This window comes from Elephas maximus, chromosome 15 (assembly GCF_024166365.1).
Source record: "Elephas maximus indicus isolate mEleMax1 chromosome 15, mEleMax1 primary haplotype, whole genome shotgun sequence".
In the NCBI taxonomy this organism is placed as follows: Eukaryota; Metazoa; Chordata; class Mammalia; order Proboscidea; family Elephantidae; genus Elephas; species Elephas maximus.
In genome coordinates this window covers 33,742,442-33,765,662 of record NC_064833.1, presented here as the reverse complement: position 1 = coordinate 33,765,662, position 23,221 = coordinate 33,742,442, and the positions used below count along the sequence as shown (strand labels likewise).

The 23,221-nt window shown below is 34.2% G+C and overlaps 1 protein-coding gene across 1 annotated transcript in view; it reads left to right on the top strand.

The window, feature by feature from the left end:
- Positions 1-23,221, top strand: part of EMC2 (ER membrane protein complex subunit 2) — a 66,542-nt gene that overhangs the window by 24,763 nt on the left and 18,558 nt on the right. Inside the window, exons 3-7 of the mRNA XM_049853720.1 lie at positions 158-222; positions 2,637-2,722; positions 8,898-8,955; positions 20,092-20,177; positions 20,333-20,392. Of these exons, the coding sequence (XP_049709677.1) occupies positions 158-222; positions 2,637-2,722; positions 8,898-8,955; positions 20,092-20,177; positions 20,333-20,392 (355 nt within the window). The remainder of the gene's footprint in view (positions 1-157; positions 223-2,636; positions 2,723-8,897; positions 8,956-20,091; positions 20,178-20,332; positions 20,393-23,221) is intronic.

Sequence of the window (23,221 nt, the reverse complement as noted above, 5' to 3'; positions counted from 1 at the left end):
AGGATGCCTTATTAATTCCAGAAATATATTCAGTAACTCAGTTTTCGGTTATAAGTAATATTTTCTAAAAAATGAGAGAATACGAAGAATTTACTAATATTTCTGTTTTAGGGATTATTATCTTAAATTCAGTTTATTTCTCTCTTTATTTATGTAGTTTGGATCATATATGAACAAGTGATGATTGCGGCCCTAGACTATGGTCGGGATGACTTAGCGTTGGTAGGTATTTAAACTAATTATATTTTATCTTTAATTTGCTTTATGAATTACATATAATTGAATATACTGTACTACACTATATATACTATAAGTAGTTAAGACATAGTATATGGCCTTATATTGAATGTTTTCTGTAGCTGGTTTTGAATGCTACTCAATAGTAAGTGGTACTAAGTACTTTGGGATACAGCATCTCATATCTTTATAATAATCCTGAGAAGTAGACCTTTAGTATCCTAGATTTACTGAAGAGGTTAAATTAGTTACTAAAAGGTATTCACATAATAAGTGAATTATGCCACACTTACAGAGTTTAAAATAAGAAACATAGTTTAAAACAAGTTTATCTTTTGAGTTGTTGAATGGCTTTCATAGTATATAATGTTATGTACTATCAAGCAATATTGTAAACATTTATCTTAAGTTATTAGCAAATCCTGACCTGTACAGAGGATGACTTAAAATATTAGTACTGATTCTAAAAATTAAAACATTAATAGCCATTTTTTTGAACTCTCACATGCTAGGTATTATGCTCAGTGCTTTACACCCGTGATTTTATTTAGTCTTCACAATTATTTTTAATCAGATTTGTGTTTGATGTTATTATATCTGTTTTATAATTTAGGAAACAGAGGTTTCTGTTTTTCTGTCTTGCTTTCCTTATGATCCTGAATTCTTGAGTACTATTTCATGTTGTCTCCTAGTCTAAACTAAGGAAATAATCAAAAACAAAAAGTGGAAATAGCAGGAAAGCATGTATGTGTCTGAATTAACATTGTCTCTTTCAAGGTAGCCACCTTGTATTGGCTGTTCACAGAATTCCAATGGTTCTGCCAGTGCAGAAAATATTCCACAAAACTGTTTTGAATTACTTTCAGAACTTATAAGATATAGACTTTGGAATATTTGCAGAGGTGGCAATTTTATAATTTGAGGAAAATTTTGATATTTTATTTGAAATAGCCAGATGCCATTTGATAAACAAAGTAGGAAATCATATTATTCAATACTAAAAATAAATATATATGTATTTTTTTTATTGATAAGCAAAGCAGAAGAAAATTAGACAGCAACTTTTTTTTTTTTTTTGGTAAGACAGTGCTTTTTTATGGTTCACAATTTCTACGTAATTAACTTGATTGACCAAGTGATATGAATTTTGTATGATGTCAAAGAAATAAATGAACATCATCTTCACTTTGACTAACTTGAGTGTTTTTCTTAGATGTCAAATTTTCAGGCACAGACTTTGAAGCTATTTCCAAATCACATTAAAACTTATTTTTACTGGTTAACAGTTTCAACACTAGTTATACTTTTTGATCATACATGCTTTGGGGAACATGAATGGACCATTTGTGTAATCCTTAACATTCTTAGCATTTCCAAGGCTCCTGTAACCCCTTATGTATTGCGGAGAACATAATAGGTACTCAGATACTTGAGAATTTGTTTAGTTGAGTTGATGGGCAAATTATGGATAGCTGTTCAGAAGAAACTGGTACTCAGTAGATTTGATGTCTCCATTTTCTGACCTCATATCCAGATATGTGGACTGACAAGATGTTTGGTTATGTATGAGTCTCACAGAGCAGAATTAAAGTGCTGATAAGATTGTACTTGACGACAGTGGGTTTTAAGATTGTACTAGACACTTGAGATGAACTTAATTCTTACCAAGAGAATGCTTATGCTATAGTTGGGAAGAAAAGACCAGTTCACAAATAATAATCCCACCCGTTGCCGTCAAGAAAAGCAAATAATTATAACTTCATATATAAATGTTATGGTGTAAGCAGTCAGTTCTTTAGAAATCTCTGGAAGAGGGAAAATGGGACATAAACCAGAGATACAGAAGGTTAGGGTCTTTTGGCTAATGAGAAGTTAGAAGGTTACTCTGTATTGGTGCAGTGTAAAAACAGAACGGATGCAGACGGAGCTTGTGAGTTAGATTGAAAAAGCCAGCTAATTAAATAATTCTATTTATAAGAAGCAGCATACTATGTTGAATTACATAGGATACAGCTAGATATTTGAGGGTGTTGAATAAATTGCTAATAGGAATCTGTCGACATTTAAGTAGGGACCTGACACTTGATGAAGACAGTTTTTAAGGAGTGGTAATATGGTATTTGAAGAGTTACTGGTGGACCTCATGGTATACTCATTTTCCCAGTTTAAGACCATGATCAGTTTCTGAGAGCTGATTGCTGCCTTCACTGTAATTTCATAGTTGCATTATTTTACCCCATTATTTGTTACTGATTAATTTCACTTTGTGTTATTAGATGACAGTAATAAAATTACCTAAAAAGATATACTGGAGTACGTAGGCCATTCCTTGTAGCTCATTTAGGGTATATAGTATAATAAATACCCTTCAAGTCTTACTTACCAATTATTTTTTTTAGTTTTGTCTTCAGGAATTGAGAAGACAGTTCCCTGGCAGTCACAGAGTCAAACGACTAACTGGGATGAGATTTGAAGCCATGGAAAGGTAACAGAATCTTTGTCAGTGTGCTCCTGTTTAAAAATGGCAAACACCTGGCCTGCATTTAAGTCCTCCTACATCCATGGCAACACCATTAATTGTACATGGTCTTTTTGCTGTTGAGCTTCAGAATAGTGCCAGAGTGCTTTTCAACATAAATCCTAGTAGTAGACTTTGACATAAAAGTGCAATCCCATTGCCATCTTTAGCCTAGTGAAATAAGATCGTGCTTTGGATTATGAACTGGTTTCAAATCCTGTTTCTGGCATTTAATAGCTGCTCACCTGGCAAGTCATAGTAAAACCTGTGAAAGCTGAAACCTGTGTAAGGCAGAAACCTGTCAGAGAAGGAAACTCAAATGTTTTCCTCTAAAATGAGAATAGAAAAGTGGTACGACTACACCCTGTCAAAGGCAGAAAACTTGCAGTCCTGTCAAGTTCTGGCTCTCACAGGTTTCGCCGTATTTTTTTTTTTGGTGACGTCTTTAAACTCACTGCTCTGTAAAACAAACATACTACCAGTTTCTCAGGGTTGTTTTGGTAACTTATGGTGATATGTGTATAGTATCCCCACAGGTACTTGAGATGTGTTAGCTATTACATGTAATGATAATTTCTATTCATGAACTCTTACATAATTCACAAAAAACATTTGAAATAGACTCAGAATAAAGCAAATGGAAGGAATCTTAATCATCTAGCCCAGGAGTTTTCAAGCTTTTTAAAAAAAATGATCTCTTTTTTAAATGAAATTTTATACTTAGCCTAAAAAACAGAAAAGAGAAGAGGAGCTGTTCTAATCGGCACAGTGTTAGGGACCCACTTGGCCTATCCCTTCTTCCCCTGTGATAACTTCTGAAGCACGTCTGTGGGGAACTCAAGGAGAATGCAAGAATTCACTATAGCTAGAATAGAAGGTGTAGTGGAGTTCTTGGCTAGAGTTGAAGCTGGAAATGTAGGCATATTAAATTGTGGAGACTTCATATGCCCTGCTAAGGAGTTTGAACTGAATGTGGGGGAAACCATTGTAGGAATTTGTGGGAAGTAACGTTAGAATTTGTTTGTAAGACCAGTGTAATATGTATGTGGAATCTAGGGACAAGAAAACTATTTTTGAAACTACTGCAGTAGTCCATTAAAGAGGATGGCTTGAACGATGACAAAGTTTGGAGACATTAGGATGGTTAAGAGAGAAATTAAAGAGGTAGAAGATGGGTCACTGATTGCATCTTAGGGGTGAGGGAATAAAAGAGATCTAAAATGACTTGGATTTCTGTCTTGAATACCTAAGTGTTATTAATCAAATAGGAAAAAATACAGGAGGATGAAGAAGGGATTAGGTTTAGCAGGAAAGAGATGTTGGGTTTGACATATTGTCATGGGATATCTAGCTGGAAAAGATAAAGAGGTAGTTGAATTATATATTCTGAGGATGGTCTCAGAGATAGTTTCTACCTGTCAGACTAGGTTTACATTGATGAGATGAGAAGGTCACTTTTACTAGGTGATGAGAATGTAAACTGGCACAACCTATGTATCAAGAATCTTAAAAGAATTTGCTCACATTAAAGCTGGCGATAAACAATGTCAAATTGTTCATCAGAGGATTGTACCTGTTTGCTCTCTCTCCAGAGTTCCTAATATCGTCTCATCCTTAAAAGAGTAGACATGGCTATTCTTTTTTTTTTTAAATCTTCATCTCTTTTTAAGGGTGAAAAATAACCTTTTATTTTAGATTTCTTCTGCCATTTTTCAAATAGCTAATTAGTCTTTTATTTGTAATTTACCTACTTAAAACTGTTGGCCATTTTTTAAAAAATCAACCTCATCGAGGTTTTATATTTAAAAAATCACCTGTTTTAAGTATTTAGATCAATGAGCTTCATAAATTACATAGACCCATGTAGCTACCGCTCCAATCAAAATATAGAATATTTCTATTACCATACAAGTTTTTTCATACACCTTTACAGTCAATACCCCCCACCCCCAGGCAATCACTGCTCTGATTTCTGTCATAGATTAGTTTTGCCTGTGCTAAAAATGTATATAAATGAAATCATTTTGCTGAGCATAGTCTTTTTGAGATTTATACGTTGTTTTCTGTATCATTCGTTCATTTTTTGTGTGTATCATTAATTTTTTTTTTAATTGCTAAGTAATTTTCCATTATATGAATATACCACAACTTATTTATCCATTCTCTTATTGATGAACGTTTTGGTTGTTTCTCATTTGGGGCTGTTACGCATAAAGCTGCTATAAATATATGTGTACAAATCCTTTCATGAATTAATGGTATCATTTCTCTTGGGTAAGTACTTAGGCGTGGATTTTCTGGGTCACATATGTTTAATTTTATAGGAAACTGCCACACTTTTCCAAATTGATAGTTCCATTTTACCTGCCCACAAACAATGTGGGCGGGTGCTTGTTGCTTCATATTTTTCTCAGTATTTGATATTAAGTTTTTTATTTTAGCCATCTAGCTGGTGCTATTGTAACTTGCATTTTATTGATGGCTAAAGATTTTGCACATCTTTTCATGCTTTTATTGGCTCTTGTACATGTTTTTTTTGGTAAATGTTTTGTGAGGTGTCCACTCAGATCTATTTTTTAATTGCTTATTTTTGTTTTTCTTTTTTATTCTTGTTTACATTTTTACTGGATATGTATTTTCTTTTTTTTTATATAAATGTCTAGGATTAGAATTTATGTTTCATAGGGTAGATACGTGTTTAATTGTGTAAAAGCAATTCTTTAATGATTTTATCATTTATAGTCTCAACTAGAATGTGAATTCTAGTTGCTTTACATCTTCCTCAGAGTTTGATAGTGTTAATCTTAGATTTTAATCATTCTTATTGTTGTTAGATACCATCGAGTCAATTCAATTTCAACTCAGAGTACGCCCTTGTGACAGAGTAGAGCTGCCCCATAGAGTTTTCTAGGCTATCATCTTTACAGGAGCAGATTGCCAGGTCTTTCCCTTACAGAGTCACTGGGTGGGTTCAAACCACCACCCTTCTGGTCAGTAGCAGAGCACTTAACCATTGTACCAGTAGGTATTCTTCCTATGAAACCTGTCTCATTATGGTCTTAATTTGCATTCCTTGATGACTAACTTTTTTATGTGCTGATTGGCCATTGAAATAGCTTCTTTTTGAAATGTCTTTTTAAGCCTTTACCCATTTTAAAAATTGGACTATTTATTATTATTTATATTTATATTATTTATTTATTATTCATGTAGAAGTGCTTTATATATTCTGAAGAAAAGAACTTTGTCAATTATATATGAATATTTTCCACTATTCTAATATGTATGTAGAGAGGTAGACATGCTCATACATACATACATCTTTTTTTTTTCCTGACACGTTTGGCTGACAAGTTGATCATGACTATTGCCAGGAGGCCTTGTGTGTGTGTTTCAGTCTCTTTAGATCCTCTAAGTAAGCAAAGGGGCATAGATAGATAAAAATAAATGATGTAGTAGTTTATTTTAAGTTAGCAGAAAGTAATTTTGAATCAGAGGACATGATGGAAGAAATCTGGAAAGGTTTTTATTGCTACTAAATTAGTCATCTACTCTACTTTTTGTTGTATTTCAAGTTGTATGAATTCTTGGAGCCCTGGTGGTGTAGCGGTTAAGAGCTTGGCTGCTAACCAAAAAGTAGGCAGTTTGAATCTACCAGCCACTGCCTGGAAACCTTATGGGGCAGTTCTACTCCGTCCTGTAGGGTTGCTATGAGTTGAAATTGACTCAACAGCAGTAGGTTTGGGTTTTTCGTTTGTTTAATATGAATTCTTAGACCATCAGACATAGATTTTTAAAATATGTGAATACAAAACACATTCCAGAGTCTAAGACGAATGATTTTTGAATTATCTTGCAGAAGGTAGAGAGGTACTACTTTCCAAAGCATACATTTTGATAGTTAGCATCCCTCCGTTTCCTTTCCAACCATACTAAAAATAGAAATAGTAGCAACAAGTTCTCTTCAGGCATTAACTCAGGTTTTCCAAGACTCTCTATTATGTGACTGTGCATATTTAAATCTAATAAAGTTTCATTTGTTTAAGCCTTATTCTTTAATTGTAATTTGCATCATCAATTAGTTTAGCTAAGGTTTTCCTTTTTCTTTTTTCAAAAGAATATCATTATGTATTTGTTGCATAGGACATAGACCATTGATTCTCATACATGACTGTGTGTATTGGAACCATCTGTGGAGTTTTAAAACAATATAGTTGTCCAGTCACCACCTAAAACTTACTAGGGTCAGAGTCAGGGTTGCAGTCCAGGTCTTTTTCTTTTTGAAAATCCCTGCAGATGAAACTCGTGGATAGATAGGGTTGAGAACCATTGCTGACTAAAGGTAAATTTTTGTGGATGCTCAGTTTTTACATAAATTATTATATTTTGTAACATAAACGTGTAGAAATATAAAACTAGCTATGAATAACCTGTATGCATAGCTGTATAACTATAAAACCAATATAAATTTGCTAAATGCCAACAAAACTTAAAACTATTAAAATTAAATTATCATATTAATAAAATGGATAGTCTTTTGTCTTCCTTTGCCATCTTGGATACATTCCCCAGAGGTTATATAGTGGGAAAAAAGATTCTCAGGTGATTCTTGTGTACTGTGTCTTATAAGAACTCCTGCTCTAGAGCATTAATTTGCCCTTGTTTATGTACTTTATTTTATTATTTCGTGGGTTTATGTTCTATATACCCATTTAGTAGCAGGTTCTTATGGGGCTAACATACCTACCCTATTACAGGTATTCAATGCCCGAACTAATTTTCTTCGTTTGTACTACTGTAAAGTCTGGTTCTCTAAGTGTACATTTAGCTTTTACATGATGTGACACATTTATGAATTAAGTCTTTTTATTTTTATCAATAGTCTACTGCAGTTAAACTATTGTAATCTATTGGTGTGATCTAATCACAAATACAAACATGGACACTAAAATTGTGTGGCAGTACTCAGTTTTAACTTTTAAGATGTCATCATGATGATACAGAATATTTGTATGTTTAGTGTTAAAAGAAAAATGTAAAATTAAAAAATTCTCTTAGGGAACTTTCAAATGGATCCTTAAGAATGCATCTGTTCTTCCCAGTGTTAGAAACACTACTGTGAAATTCTTAAACATTATTTTCTACTCTTTGAAGACCTACATCCTTAAGTGGAGAAATTAATCAAAAGGAAGTTGGGGGTTGTGGATATGGTTAGGAAGGAGTTCCAGAATTACTCATTGCTCCTCTGTACTAAATAAGATTATATAATATACTAGAGGAAATAGGTAAAGTTCTTTGTGATTTTTGATATATCCCTCCTATGAGATTCACTGTCATATGTTAACTTTGGGTTCCTAGTTACATGCTGTCTTAATTTCTTTTTTTCATTTGATGAATATGTGTCCTGTTTCTCTTATGAGATAGTAACTTAGCAGGTAATAAGTATTTTGTGTGCATACTTAGTAGGCGCTTAATAAACTGAATTGCATCAGCTCAACTAAGAAAAGCTGTCATAAATATTCATCAAAAGGGAATTAATACATAGATCATTTGTGAATTTTTTTGTTGAACTTGAACTTTGATGTTTTATAGGCTATAATTCTAGTATAACTAGAATCATGGTGTTTTATGTTGCTGATTTTTACCTTTGTTCAGGCCAAATTATATCAGTATTTTGGGGGAGTACGCTTTTCTGTAGATATTTTATACATGACTTTTTTCTACTTAAAAATGGGACTGGAACAAACTTTTACTGTTAAATGAACATAGGAGGAGACTTGGATTGTAAATGGACTTGGATAGCAATTGTAAATGCATTCTTAATATAGTAAAAGATTTCAAACCCTGTCAGTCTACTGTATTTTTATGCAAATAATGCCCACCTTCTATGTTTGTCAACCGCACCTCCCCCGCCCCCCAGGTATTTTCATTACCGTGCTATGCCAATTTTTTTTTTAACAGCAAATGTAAAAAAAAATGGCATATGGCACTTATGAAAATACCTCATGGGGTGTGGGCGCGGTTGGCAAACAAACAGAAGGTGCATGTTATTTGCATAAAAATACGATAGTCATTTTCTGTATTTACTGTTTATCTCCGTATTTTAAAGGTAATCATTCCTGATTTTTTTCTTTTTAAATAGATATGATGACGCTATACAGCTATATGACCGAGTTTTACAAGAAGATCCAACTAACACGGTAAGTTAGCTGATGATCCTGAAAATGATCTAAAATTTAATTGAAAAAGTGAAATTAATTTATTGAGGAAAGAGTGAAAAATACATATGGAATGAGGTTTTATCTTTGTATTTTAAATATTTCATGATGGGCCACATTTTCTTTTTCTTTCTTTAAAAGATTTAGGAATCTCCAGTACTGTATTTGTACGCAAATAATGCTTTTCTAAGTGTCCTATGCTAATTTTATTTTTTTTACAGGTTCATGTGAAAGAGGATCAGGTGGCCTTACTCATGAGGGCGTCCCTTACTGGTGGGGGGGGGGTTGGGGGTGTTAGGGGCCCCGTGGCCAGCATTATTTGCATAAAAATATGGTACTTTAACTTTTATAAGTTATCTTCTTAGAGAGAACCTAGTTAGAATTTGGAAAGCATAGACTGTGTTCTTGAAAAAAAAGTCTGGCAGTGTTCAGTGTTTTTGTAATATTTGAAGATTATGAAATACTGACTTATCTAGTTATTTTTAATTGTCTTAATGAAAAAAGTCATTTTAATAATTAGTATATAGAATTAACGAAGGTGTTTTGTTTCAGCCTTATATCTAGATAAGAGTATATGTGTTTTATGCTTTTCTTAAGATAACATCTTTAATTTACCTTGAATTTGAAGAAATATTTATATCAGTTTATTAGACAGAATATTTGTTCTGAAGATGCCTATTTAGTATTACTTGTTTTTACAAATACCCTGATGAATTTTTTTTAATGTTGAGAACATTTTAGTTCAATGTATTGGTATAATATAATAGCTTCCCTCAGACTTCCTTTTACTAAATGAAAAGTTGAATAACCAAAAAAAACCAAACCCAGTGCCATTGCGTCGATTCCAACTCATAGCGACCCTATAGGACAGAGTAGAGCTGCCCCATAGAGTTTCCAAGAAGCGCCTGGTGGATTCGAACTGCCAACCCATTGGTTAGCAGCCCTAGCACTTAACCACTATGCCACCAGGGTTTCCGAAAAGTTGAATAGAAACTTTATATAACATATCAGATATTTGAATATGTTATGCCATCATTTCCATGCAAATATGCCTGTTAGAAGAAAATAAATATTTTTAGAATTTTTTTTTAACTAACATTTAAAAATATATTTTATTCTATTTTTGGTGAAAATAAACACAGCAAAACCTGTTCCCATTCAGCAATTTCTGCACATAATGTTCAGTGACATTGGTTACATTCTTCACATTGTGTCAACATTCTCATTATTTCTGTTCTCGTTGTTTTACTCCCGTTAACTTAGTCTCACTGCCCCCCAGACTGCTCATCTATGCTCTACAGTAACTGTTACCCATTTGGTCTCATAAAGATAATTTTTTTAAAAGAGCCTAGTACTCATTATTTACTTTTGGGACTAACCTGCTATTTAGTTAAAAGATGACTTGAGGGAATAGTTTTGCTTCAAGGTTTAAACGGCATCTCAGGCTAGTAGTCTTGGGGGTTCCTCCAGTTTCAGTAGGTCTGGTAAGTCTGGATTCTTTAAGAATTTGAAGTTCTATTCCACGTTTTTCTCCCTTTCTGTCAGGATCCATCTGTTGTGTCCCTAATAAGAATATCTGGTACTGCTAGCTGGGCACCATCTAGTTCTTCAGATCTCAAAGTAGAGGGGACAGTGGTCATGGCCACAGCCCTGTAGTCTGGTTCCTTCTATGATTCTTGGATTTCCTTCTTTCTCTTTTGCTCCAGATGAATAGAAACCAATAGTTGTATCTTAGATGGCTGCTTGTAAGGTTCTAAGACTCTAGACACTACTTGCCAAACTAGGAGGTAGAACATATACTTTAAGAGCTGTATTATGCCAGTTGACTGGATTATCCCTTGACACCATGACGCTAAGTCTTCAAACCAAGAAAACCCTGTGAGGCAATTGGTTATGTCTAAGAATTACAACCATCTATAGTCCCTATTTGTTTTATATATATATGTATTTTTTGTTTCCTTTTTTTTGGTGGTGGTTGTTACAAAATTACATATAACATGTTGTTGTGTGCCATTGAGTTGTTTATGATTCATAGCGATTCTATAGGACACAGTAGAACTGCCCCATAGAATTTCCTGGGCTGTATTCTTTACAGGAGCAGATCACCAGGTCATTTCTCCTGCAGAACCGCTGGTAGGTTTGAGCTGCCAACCTTTTGGTTAGCAGCTGAGCACTTTAACCATTGTGCATTTACCAATCCACCCTTTTTCGTGTGTACAGTTTAGTGGCATCAGTTACATTAATCAATCTGTGCAAACTTTACCCGCATTCAATGCCACCTTTCCCATCACCATAAACCAAAAATGACTGCTATCTAGAGAACGATTCTTCCTCCCACTCCACCACTGACCACCAATGAATACTGGTCTCTGTATATTGACCTATTTTTGTCATTTCGTAAAAGTGAGGTCATGCAGTATTTGTCCTTTTGTGATTGACTTATTTCACTCAGCTTAATGTTGTCCAGGATCATCCATATTACAAAATGATTCAGGAACTCATTTTTCTTTATGGCTACGTAATATTCCATTGTATGTATGTACCGTATTTTGTTTATCCATTCATCCATTGATAGGCACTTAGGTTGTTTCCATTTAACCAACATTTTTTTTTTTTTGTATATGTGCTTTAGGTGAAAGTTTACAGAGCAAATTAGTTTTCCATTCAATATTTTGCACGTAAAATGTTTCATGACTTTGTTTTCATTCCCCACAATGTGCCCACACTCTCCCCATTTCTGCCCTAGTTTCTTGTTTTCTTTCATCTTGATTATCTACCCTTTCCTGCATTCTTATTTTACAATCGACTGCCTGGTCTTTTTTGTGAATTTGATTTTTTTTTGTTTTTTTTCCTACAATTTTCTCCCACTCTCTCCAGGACCCTCTGTTGTGATCCCAGTCAGAGCAGTTGGTAGTGGTAGCTGGGCATCATCTAGTTCTTCTGATCTTGGGTTGTGTAGTCTGTGTTTCCTGTGGCCTTTGGTCTCCTTTACTCTCCTGTGCTCTGGATGGGAAGAGACTAATAGTTGTATCTTAGATGGTCACTCGCCAAGCTTTTAAGACACCAGGTGCTACTCACCAAAGTAGGATGCAGAGCATTGACATTATATACCGTGTTGTGCCAGTTGATGTAGATTTTCTCTGAGTCTACGGTCCTTTGTCATCTAATCTAGGAATTTCATCCCACGAGGTGTTTGGTTTTGTCTAAGAGGTTTTCTTGACTTTACTCCTCGTGTGCTCTATATGAGCTGCAAATGCAATCATATACGTAGAAATATCTACCACCAAACCTATATTGTCCCGTGGGTGTATTCCCTTACATCCTCCCACACCTTTCGGCATATCTATCCACCTATTTGTCCATTCCTAAATTATTGTTTGTTAATATTATTGCTGCAGGATTGTCTAAGGCTATAGTAGTTACCATAGTTGCCCTTTGTTCTTGTGTTCCTCTTAGTATTCTCTCTTGCCTTGGTCATGCTGTACTGACTTCCCCCATGCAATGTATTGCCTTTCCTTTCACCAATATTAATTCCTGTCTTCTGTCTAATTGATAATTTTCCCTCCTTCCCTCTCCCATGCCTGGTAACCATCAAGGAATGTTTTTTTTTTTTCTTCTTCTTCTTTTTTCCCTGTGTCTAAGCCTTTTGTTGTTACTTTATAGTAGTGGTCTCATACAATATTTGTCTTTTTGTGATTGACTTATTTCATCAAATTCATCCATGGTATGAGGTGTTTCACGGATTTGTCATTATTCTTTATCGTTGCATAGTATTCCATTGTGTGAACGTACCACAGTTTGTTAATCCATTCATGTATTGATGGGCACTTAGGTCGTTTCCTTCTTTTTGCTATTGTGAATAATGACTGCAGTGAACATGGGTATGCATATGTCTATTCATGTCATGGCTCTTATTTCCTTAGGGTATATACCTAGGAGTGGGATTGCTGCATCATGTAATAGTTCTATTTCTAGCTTCTTAAGGAAGTGCCATACCCTTTTACAAAGTGGTTGTACCACTTTACATTCCCACCAACAGTGTATAGGAGTTCCAATCCACCCGCAACCTTGCCGACATTTATTATTTTCTGCTATTTTTTGAATAGTGCCAGCCATGTTGGGATGAGATAGTGTCTCAGTGTAATTTTGGTTTGCACCTCTCTTGTAGCCAATGATCGTGAACATTCCTTCATGTGTTTGTTAGCACCTGAATGCCTTTGGTGAAATGTCTGTTCATATTCTTTGCCTATTTTGTAACTGGATTGTCTTTTTATTGTTGAGATGTTGAAGTTTTCTGTAAATTTTAGAGATTAGATTCTTGTCGGATATTCCGTAGTCAAAAATTTTTCCCCAGGCTATAGGTTCTCTTGACTCTTTCGGAGAAGTCTTTTGTTGAGCATTAACTGTTTACTTTCTAGGAGGTCCCATTTATCTAGTTCATCTTGTGCCTGTGTGTGGGTTTAGGCCATATATTAGGGCCCCTAGGGTTGTCCCTGTTTTTTCCTCCATGATCTCTTTCGTTTTAGCTTTTATATTTAGGCTTTGATCCAGTTTGAATTAGTTTTTGCATATGGTGTGAGGAGTGGGTCCTGTCCCTGTTTTTTACAGATGGGCATACAGTTTTGCCAGCACCATTTATTGAAGAGGCTGTCTTTTCCCCATTTAATGGTCTTTGATCCTTTGTCAGATATCAGCTGACCACAGATGGATGGATTTACATCTGGGTTACTTTTAGAATTTTTAAACAAAAACCAGATTGAGTTTGATTTTTCCTTCCATAGAAGGATAAATTGTTATATTAACACATGTTACAGGTATGTGAAATTTTTCTCTTACTTGGCAGGTATTTTAGTAAAAGTAGACATTTTTAAAAAATACGGATTTTAAGATGCAAAGCTGCTTAATAATTGAACAACAGTAGCGAGATTAATTTTAAATAAATTAGCATGTGAAACAACTTAACATTGAAGTGTACAGATAGCATTTATCTGAGGCATTGGTCATAAATCCCTGATGTTATATTTTTTAATCTTATATATTTATTTTCATTGTTTTGTGATCTTATTTCATAAATCTCTGATCTTATCCCTAATCTTAATTTTTGATGCTCAGTAGTAATGTTCATGTATTAAAGTAGTTAGTATATTGTTTAAGTGATAAGATTCTTGATTTTAATGCCATCTATATCGGAAAAATTTCCCTGAGAAACTTACCATTTTTTAATTTAATTTTTTTTTTTTCTGATACTTGAATTGTAAATTTTCATTATTTTGTAAAGATCCTCAGAATATGGAAAGTTCAGGGGAAAGTGTTGACAGATCTGCAATCCTAATTGCTATTAAAAAACAAAAATAGGAAACTAGCTTGATCAGTATATCTAGATATTACTAATAGCCAGAAAACCAAACCTGTTGCCGTCGAGTCAATTCTGACTCACAGCCACCCTATAGGACAAAGTAGAACTGCCCCGTAGGCTTTCCAAGGAGCGCCTAGTGGACTCTAACTGCCAGCCTTTTGGTTAGCAACCAAATAACCACTTCGCCACCAGGGTTTCCAGATATTACTAATAAAAAAACCAAAACCAAACCCACTGCCATCGAGTCAATTCTGACTCATAGCAACCCTGTAAGGAGAGTTAAAATTGGAAAGTTTTTGTATTATTTTCTAATCTTAAATATCCTAATAGCTTGCATCTGTCTTAACAAAACAGTCCCTTTATAAAAAGCACTATTTCCCTTTTCCTAAAAATTTTCTCATTTTCCTATTTCCGTTGTAAGACTTCACCATAGTTTCAAAGGTATTTGATTTTTCATTCAGTCATTGTATTGAAAAAAATTGAAGTTTCTAAATAAGATTCCAGGTATCATATATTTTTCTCGTTGTTAAGTGCCGTTGAGTCAGTCTCAACTCATAGCAGCCCTCTGTACAACAGATCAAAACATTGGCCGGTCCTGTGCCATCCTCACAATTATTGTTATGGTTGAGTTCATCATTGCAACAACTGTGTCAGTCCATCTCTTTGAGGGTCTTCCTCTCTTTCACTGACTCTTTATCAAGCATGCTCTTCTCCAGGGACTGGTCCCTCCTGATAACATGTCCAAAGTATGTGAAACAAAGTCTTGTCATCCTCGCTTCCAAGGAGCATTCTGGCTGTACTTCTTCCAAGACAGAGTTGTTTGATCTTCAGTATTCTTCGCCAACACCATAATTCAAAGGTGTGAATTCTTCTTAGGCCTCCCTTTTTCATTCTTCAGCTTTCACATGCATATAAGGAGATTGGAAATACCGTGGCTTGGGTCAGGTGCATCTTAGTTCTCGGAGTGATTTCTTTGCTTTCTAACACTTTAAAGAGGCCTGTTTTCTTATACTGTGTTAAAAATCAATAGCTAGTGATTTATTTTCTTAGAATTAATGGTCAAACATTTTACTTCTGTCTCAGTTTGAGTTTAGAGTATTTTTAATAAAATATTTTGCTTCATAATCTAAGATAAATTGTAATCGAATGTTATTTTTGTAGTACCTTCTAGGTTTTATGGCTTTTCATGACCCTGACTTTTTAAAAGAGAAATCCAAATGATTTCCCTCTTAGAATATGTGTGAGGTGGTAGTAACCAAATCCCTTAGTGGGTGGGTAAACAAGGTGACTAGATTCAGCTTTGCTAAATGTGTATTTTCTTCATCAAGCATTATCTTGATATAATCTTCTATCAGCCCCTTCTTTCCTTCTACCAACATTTATTGAATACCTGTCATGAGCCACCCAAGTGTTGGTGTTTTTAAGAGTAAAGACACTGTCTCTGTTCCTGTATCCACAGAAAGCACTTTGCTAGGCATTGAGAGGGATAAAGCCATAGAAGACCGAGAACTAATAAAGTCTAGTAGAGGAAGACTTCACTTAAAACACTTGAGTTACTGTGTGGAAAACATCACAGTTTCTTTTTTCAAAGCAGCTTTACTGTATTTCCTCAAAGGTGGAAAAGTCCAATTTCATCCTCATCCATAGTTGTAATTCAAGTTTTTATACTGTTGTTCTGTGCATTGTCTGAAAGTGAGCATATTATACTTTTATTGGTCTTGTGCCTCTATGTTCCTCAGTATCCAGTATATGAATGAAATTGTTCATTCAAGGGCCTCTCTTTCCCACTCACGTGCATTCATTGTTCTTTCCAAAAACATTCACTGATTGCTTGCAGTGTGCTTAGTGCTAGAAATAGAAGGAATGAATGAGACACCATCCCTGACTTTGCTTTTAGGGTGGCAATGTGATGTAATGAATAGATTATGGACTTTGAAGTAGACTCCTTAAATCTTGATTCTTTGATGATTTGCTGTGTGATTCTTGAGCCTTGTAGACCTTGAAGGATGAATCTGGCTTAATGAGGCAGGTGATGAGCTGGACTGAGATATCATATCTCAAGAGAATGGCATGTATGAGGCTTAGCATTATGGAAGTGCAAGGCCTGCTTAGGGAAGAGTGAGTAGGGTGATTACAATAGAAGTTTTCAAATTTTGTTTTTGTATACCAGTGTTCATTGCAGCATTATTCACAGTAGCTAAAAGGTGGAAACTACAAGTCTCTGTTAGCAGATGAATGGATAAACAAAATGTGGTGTAGCATACAGTGGAATATTATTCAGCCATAAAGAGAAATAAACTCCTGACACAAGCCACAACATGGATCAACTTTAAACACCTTATGCTTGATGAAAGAACCCAGACACAAAAGGCCACATATTGTAGGATCTCACTCATATGAAATGTCTAGAAAAGGCAAACGCAGTCATAAAGGTTTATTGGTGGTTACCAGGAAATAGGGGGTGGGGCTTGAGGGGTACTAAGTTTTTATTTGAGACAATAAAAAATTTTTCAGAACTAGCGATGATGGTTCACGACATGGTGAATGTAAATAATGTCACTGAATTGTATGCTTAAAAATGGTTAAAATGGCAAGTGTTTTGTTCTATACATATTCTACCACAATCAAAATTTTTTTAAAATCAGCTATTAGAAAGTTAATATTGAAAATCTATTTATTTTAAAATTACTCTTATAAAATTATGATATACCACCCACCTGAAACACATAATTCAGATCTATATATTTCTTTATTCAAAATTATTTAATTTACATTATTTCAGATTCTTCCTTTCAGGAAGTCTCATAAAAGCATCTAGGGTGGGAATTGGAAACTTTGGATCCTATTTCTAATTCTGCCTATTTTAATGTGTTTAAGTTGTTCAAAGTTTTATTTTCTGTCATTTACAAAAGGATAATACCTCAGTTTTTCTTTAAAAAGGCTATATTTGAGGATTAATTATCTGTTTCTGAAACACTTTAAAATAGTGCTTTGCAAACTGTATTCTGGAAAGTCCTGCAGTCCTACAAATGTTACTGTGTGTTCAGCAGAAGAGGAATGGTTTTATGGTCAGATAACTTTGAGAAGCTGAGTTAAAGTTAGTTTCTTTTTCTTTTCAGTATACCCATCACCAAATTCATATTGTGTGTAAAGATGTCTGTTGCAGTCTTCATATCATATCTCTTACTATGGCTATAGAAGTATTAGTTGCTATTCATGTTTATACTTTTAATTGTCTGACTGGTGGCATTTCAAACGCAGTGTTTTCACTGCAAATATATATATATTCTCTCTGGTACAAATCCTATAGGTATGGGGGCATGATATAAATATCAAACTAAGCAAGCCTGTGCCAGTCCTTAAAGATCTCATAGTTAAAGCATTGTGGGAAGACTTAATACATAAAGGTTAAGGATAAACCAGAGGAAAAAAGGGAGATAACATTTATCAATTATTAGTTATATACCAAAAAACCAAACCAAACCTATTGCTGTCAAGTCCATTTTGACTCACAGTGAGCCTATAAGGCAGAGTAGAACTGCCTCATAGGGTTTCCAAGGAGTGCCTGTTGGATTTCAATTGCCAACCTTTGGTTAGCAGCCCAACAATTAACCACTACTCCACCAGGGTTTCCAGTCATATAATTATTATATATACATTGTCGTGTGCCATCAAGTTGATTTCTGACTCACAGGGACCCTGTATGACAGAGTAGAACTGCACCATAAGGTTTCCTAGGCTGTAAATCTTCACAGGAGCAGATCATCAGGTCTTCTCTCCTACAAAGCCACTGGCAAGTTTGAACCACCAACCTTTTGGTTAGCAGTCGAGCACTTAAACATGGTACACCAGGGCTCCTGATTTTATATATATAAACATATATAATTACACCATTATGTGCTAGGCACTCTGTTAGCTGCTTTACACTAATACTTGGAGGTAAGTAGTATTACTGAGTTTTGGAGAGCTTAGTTTTGCCTTTGGTTCAAAAGCTGATAAGTAGCAAGAATTGGAATTCAGTTTCTTGCCTTCTAGATTTCAAAACCTGGACTCTTTTTTTTGTTACCATATTCCCTGTGGAATAAGTAATGTCATGAAAAGTGAAAGGAATCTATTAAATTAAGATATGTTTTGAATGATGCTGGATTGGTGAAATTAGACATTATATGTTCAAAAGAAATCTGTTTCTTAATTATGTGTTAGTTTATCCCTCACCTATTTTAGAAGGACTTGGGACAAGGCTTCCATTTTAAGTCTAAGGGCTTTGCTTTTACTTCCATTCTAGATTCTTGAGTCTTTTTAGACTTTCCAGTTATCATACTACTTTTATTATTTTACAGAGTGAAATTATTCCAAAAATATTTGTGTCTATTGTATAGCAAGCATTTTGCTAGGCCTTTGGCAAGAGCCAAATAATCAAGGATTTAAATCTTAAATATAATTTTTTCTTACCAAAATATTGTTATCACTATTACTAACTACAAATACTTCTTGTTGACCTTATTTACTGGAGAGTCTTTTTATTCTCTCTGTTTCAGCTTTTCTTCTTCAGAGCCGTTCTTCCCTCTACTGCCCCCAACAAGTAGCTCCATTAATGTCAAGAGCCCTATTCATTTTATTTTTGCCTGCATCTGTTGGAGTGCATTCTATATAAAACAACAAATCATGTTCATAACTAATAAAGATTAACTTGGCCCTCGTTATAGTGTGTTTTATTGTTTATCCTTCTGCATTTGAATTAAACAAACGGAGAGGATACAAAATGCCCTCCAGTCCCTGACTGTTTACTCCAGCTTCAAAGTTGTAGTCTTGATTACACAACAGTGATGTCGCCTCTGCTTTTGTTCATGTGTTCCTTCTAGCATGGATTGTCCTCCACACAGTGTCCTTTTTTGCTTTCTTTATGTCCAAATACCCATCCTGTGGCAGTACAGTTACCATACCTGGGATCCTCTTTGTATCTCCCCAACTCTGCCACAGCCTATGTTAGGCTGTCCTCCATGTTGCCACAGCACCCTAGGTATGTCTGTCTCTGTTCTCACTACATTATTATTTTTATTTCGTGTTTTTTCTCATGAGACTGAGCTCCTGCAAGGAATCATCTCTTCAGTTTTATCTTTATATTTCCGCTATCTAGCACAGTACCTGGCAGTGTATATTCAATATATATTTATTCAATACATATTTGATGAAAAGAATAAATAAATGACATTGGTTTTTATGTTTATTATTTAAAAACTTTAAAATGCAAGTTTTATATGTTTATTATATTTCTTTTAGGGTTTATGTTATTCTTTTAAAAGACTTATAGTTGAAATTTTCTCTTAAAATTACAAAAAAGTTGTCAGGAGCCATTTTTGTATGGTGATATTCAAGTGGCCACTGATTTTTTTTCTAATCTCCACTATCCACCTATCTCTAAGATACAGATCTTATGAATGACACAGCGTAAAAGACTTTAGGCTGGATAAGGATTAGGCTTCCCTGCTGGCTTGTAATTACCGGGGTCTGGGTGGTTATTTATTTGGATGAAACGATGCATACATTGTGTGCATCAAAAGTAAAGCATATGTGATTGTTAGAGGAATGTTTGAATTCCCCAGTGGGATGTCATGGGGTATGTTTATAAACTCCAACTAAGCAGTTGCTCTACAATGGAATTTTACTGGCATTGAGATAATAATTTGCACAGTCAAATTACCTTCTTTACAAAAACCCAGGGAATCATGAGAGCCTAATCCTTTATTAATGTCAACCCATAGGCTGCAAGAAAGCGTAAGATTGCCATTCGGAAAGCCCAGGGGAAAAATGTGGAGGCCATTCGGGAGCTGAATGAGTATCTGGAGCAGTGAGTGTTTTACAAGAGGATTGTGTTTTGTTATTCTGATAAATCTTTTTTAATTAAAATGGAATTTGCATTCAATTTTCCCTTTTACCTTCCATGCTGTTCATTTATAGAATATCTGCATACTTACCCTTTGTTTTTTCCTTTTCTCCCACTAGATTTGTTAGAGACCAAGAAGCATGGCATGAACTTGCAGAACTTTATATCAATGAACACGAGTAAGTTGTTAACCACACATAAAATTGTATTAGGAGTGTTATTTTCCTCACTGTGTAAGTTCAGAAGACATAGTGATTCCTGAAGGACTGGTGAGAAGGTATCAATCACGTGTCATTTTAAATGAAAAAGAAAATCAACAATTAAATAAAAAATAACATAAGTCAACAATTTGTTGGTCAGGAGATGTGACCAGCTTTAACTAGGTCATTTGCGTTTTACTATATTATTTTTGCTTGGGAAATAAAGTTTTTCTTTCAAATATAGATACATTCTTTGGAAGTAGAAAGGCCCACATTTGCTAAGCCAAGGATATTTTTGGTGAATCAAAATTGGGAATATTTAGAATTCAGATTGTTCTTACATACAAAGAGTATTATACTCCCTGCTGTTTAAAAATTCTGTCAATTGTATGCACTTATTAGTCTTCATACTAAGAGAATCACCTCTTCCAAAGTAGAAGCATTCTGTTGCCTGGGTAAAAAACGAAGAACAATCAAGAATGTTGAATGCTGTAGGAACTTGCTTATTGGATATTTAATGTTTTTGTTAGCTCTTTTTATTGCTGTAGTGACAGGAGGAAGTCCCAGTGTGAGAGGATTAGTTCAGAGTCTTAGTGCAAGTTTTCTAATATCATAGCATTAGCGCCAACCTCCATCTAGAGGCATGATTTTCTTTCTTTCCTTAGTTCTTTTGCTGAATTTGAAGTATATCACATTGTTTCCTTCCTTCTTTTCAAGAGAATAGAATCAGATTCTCAGGGAGTTATAACCGTATTCTTATTGTGTGTGAATAACTAGCTTCGTTCTCATACTACAAATGGCTGACACAGGAAATAAAATAGGATGAAGACACTATATTCTCTTGCCTTTGCCTAGGCCAAATATATAATGGGAGATGTAGAATTAAGGTAGTTATCTGCATAATCCTAATAAAAATGGCAGGAAAACTCAATATAGCTGTCATTTAATGAATGTATACTGTATTCTGCATACTATTCTTAGATCTCATCTATACTCTGGGATCAAATTTTCTGTTTACAGTTAGGAAACTGTTTCCTGAATCATGTTTAGTGTAGGTGTATATAGGCTTGTATGTACACATATGTAAGCGTACTCGTGATTGTATTATGTATGTGACGGTGACCGTGTATTTGGTTTAGATAGTAATGTTTCCATTTTGCATGGTTTTAAAACCAACATTTGTAAAGTATGCAGTATATACTACTTGCATTTAAATAACATGGAACTGAATTTCCAGGATGCAGTAAAGAAATTAACATTAGTTTTATTTTGTTCCTAAGGCAAATAGCAGTCATTTAAAATTGTGCTTTTTAAAGATCTTGTGATTAAAAGCATTTAAAAACATTTCAGATCATCAAGGAAACCTTTTTTTTTTCCATAATTAAAAAAATACTTTATGCAGAAGATTTATAAAACCCAATAAAGCATAGAGGCAAAGACAGAAACTACCTGTATAATTCCATCATGTGAACTAGTTTATATTTGATTTTTGCTTTTCCATACCTTTTTAAACAGACAGAAACTCACACTATGATTACCTTTTGTAAGCTTATGTTTTTCACTTAGTTATATTTTATCAGAAATTCCTCATCACTAAACATTTTGCAGTGTGATTTTAATGGTTTTATATTATCCTGTATTATCAATATACCTTTGTATTCTTAATGAGTTTTCTAAGGGGATATAAGATTGTTTTTTTAAATTTTGCTATAAAGCTGTAGTGATCATTTTTATTTTAATTGTTTACTTGGGATAAAATCTTAGAAGTAGAATTGCTTGATGAAATGATAGGTACATTTGCATTGTTTTTGATAAATACTTCATGATTGTTCCCTTGAAAGGTAATACTAATTTTTATTCTCAGCATCAGCCATTATGAGAGTGCCTGCTTATATCTTTGACAACACTTAATTTAGTCTTTGCAAATTTCATAGGTAAAAATTGGTTGTATCTTTTTTTTTCTTCATTTTTAAGAGCTCTTTATATATACAGTTGAAACCTGTGAGAGCCAGAACTCAACGTGAGTGCCTTGTTTTTCCAGGTTTTGCAAGGTTTCCATCATTGATAGGGTGCAGTCTTACCACTTTTCTATTCTATTAGTGGAAAATATTTGCATTTGCCTTCTCTGACAGGTTTCTTCTGCCTTACACAGGTTTCGGCTTTCACAGGTTTCATTATATTATAGATATCAACTACTGGGCCTGTCAAAAAATACATCCTTGTTTGCTGTATGCCTTTTTAATATTGATTTTTCTTTTTTAAACTTACAGAAACTTTACATTTTTAGATAATCAGATATGTGAGTTTTTTTATGACTTTCATGTCTACTGTAAGTACTATGTGTCCCCTCTTTTGTCTCATGACTTTTGCCTGTGTTTTCTAATATTTCTATATTTTGTTTTTAAATTTAGGTTATATTTTTAACCTATCATTACTTTTTTTTTGTTTGTTTCACTTTGCAATGGGTGCATTTAGTTTTGCTTTGTTTTGTACTTCCAAAGAGTTTATTGAGATAGAGTTGAATGTACACTTAAGAGAAATGAGCTAAAAAATCCCAATAAATCAAGAAATATAACAACAGAAAAACACTTAAAAAATAATTTCTTTTAGAGGTAAGTATAACTCTGTTTTGGTTTTGAAGCTTAGTAACAACAATGACAGTTTATTTTTCTAATTGAACATTTAGGAATGTTCAGATTTAGGGTGAGTGGAAAAAACATTATCTCCAGAGTTTTTGAAACTGTATGATTCATTTGATTCCTTTTAATTGTATGAGAAAGTCGTTGTAGAAGGCAGAGATACTTTGTG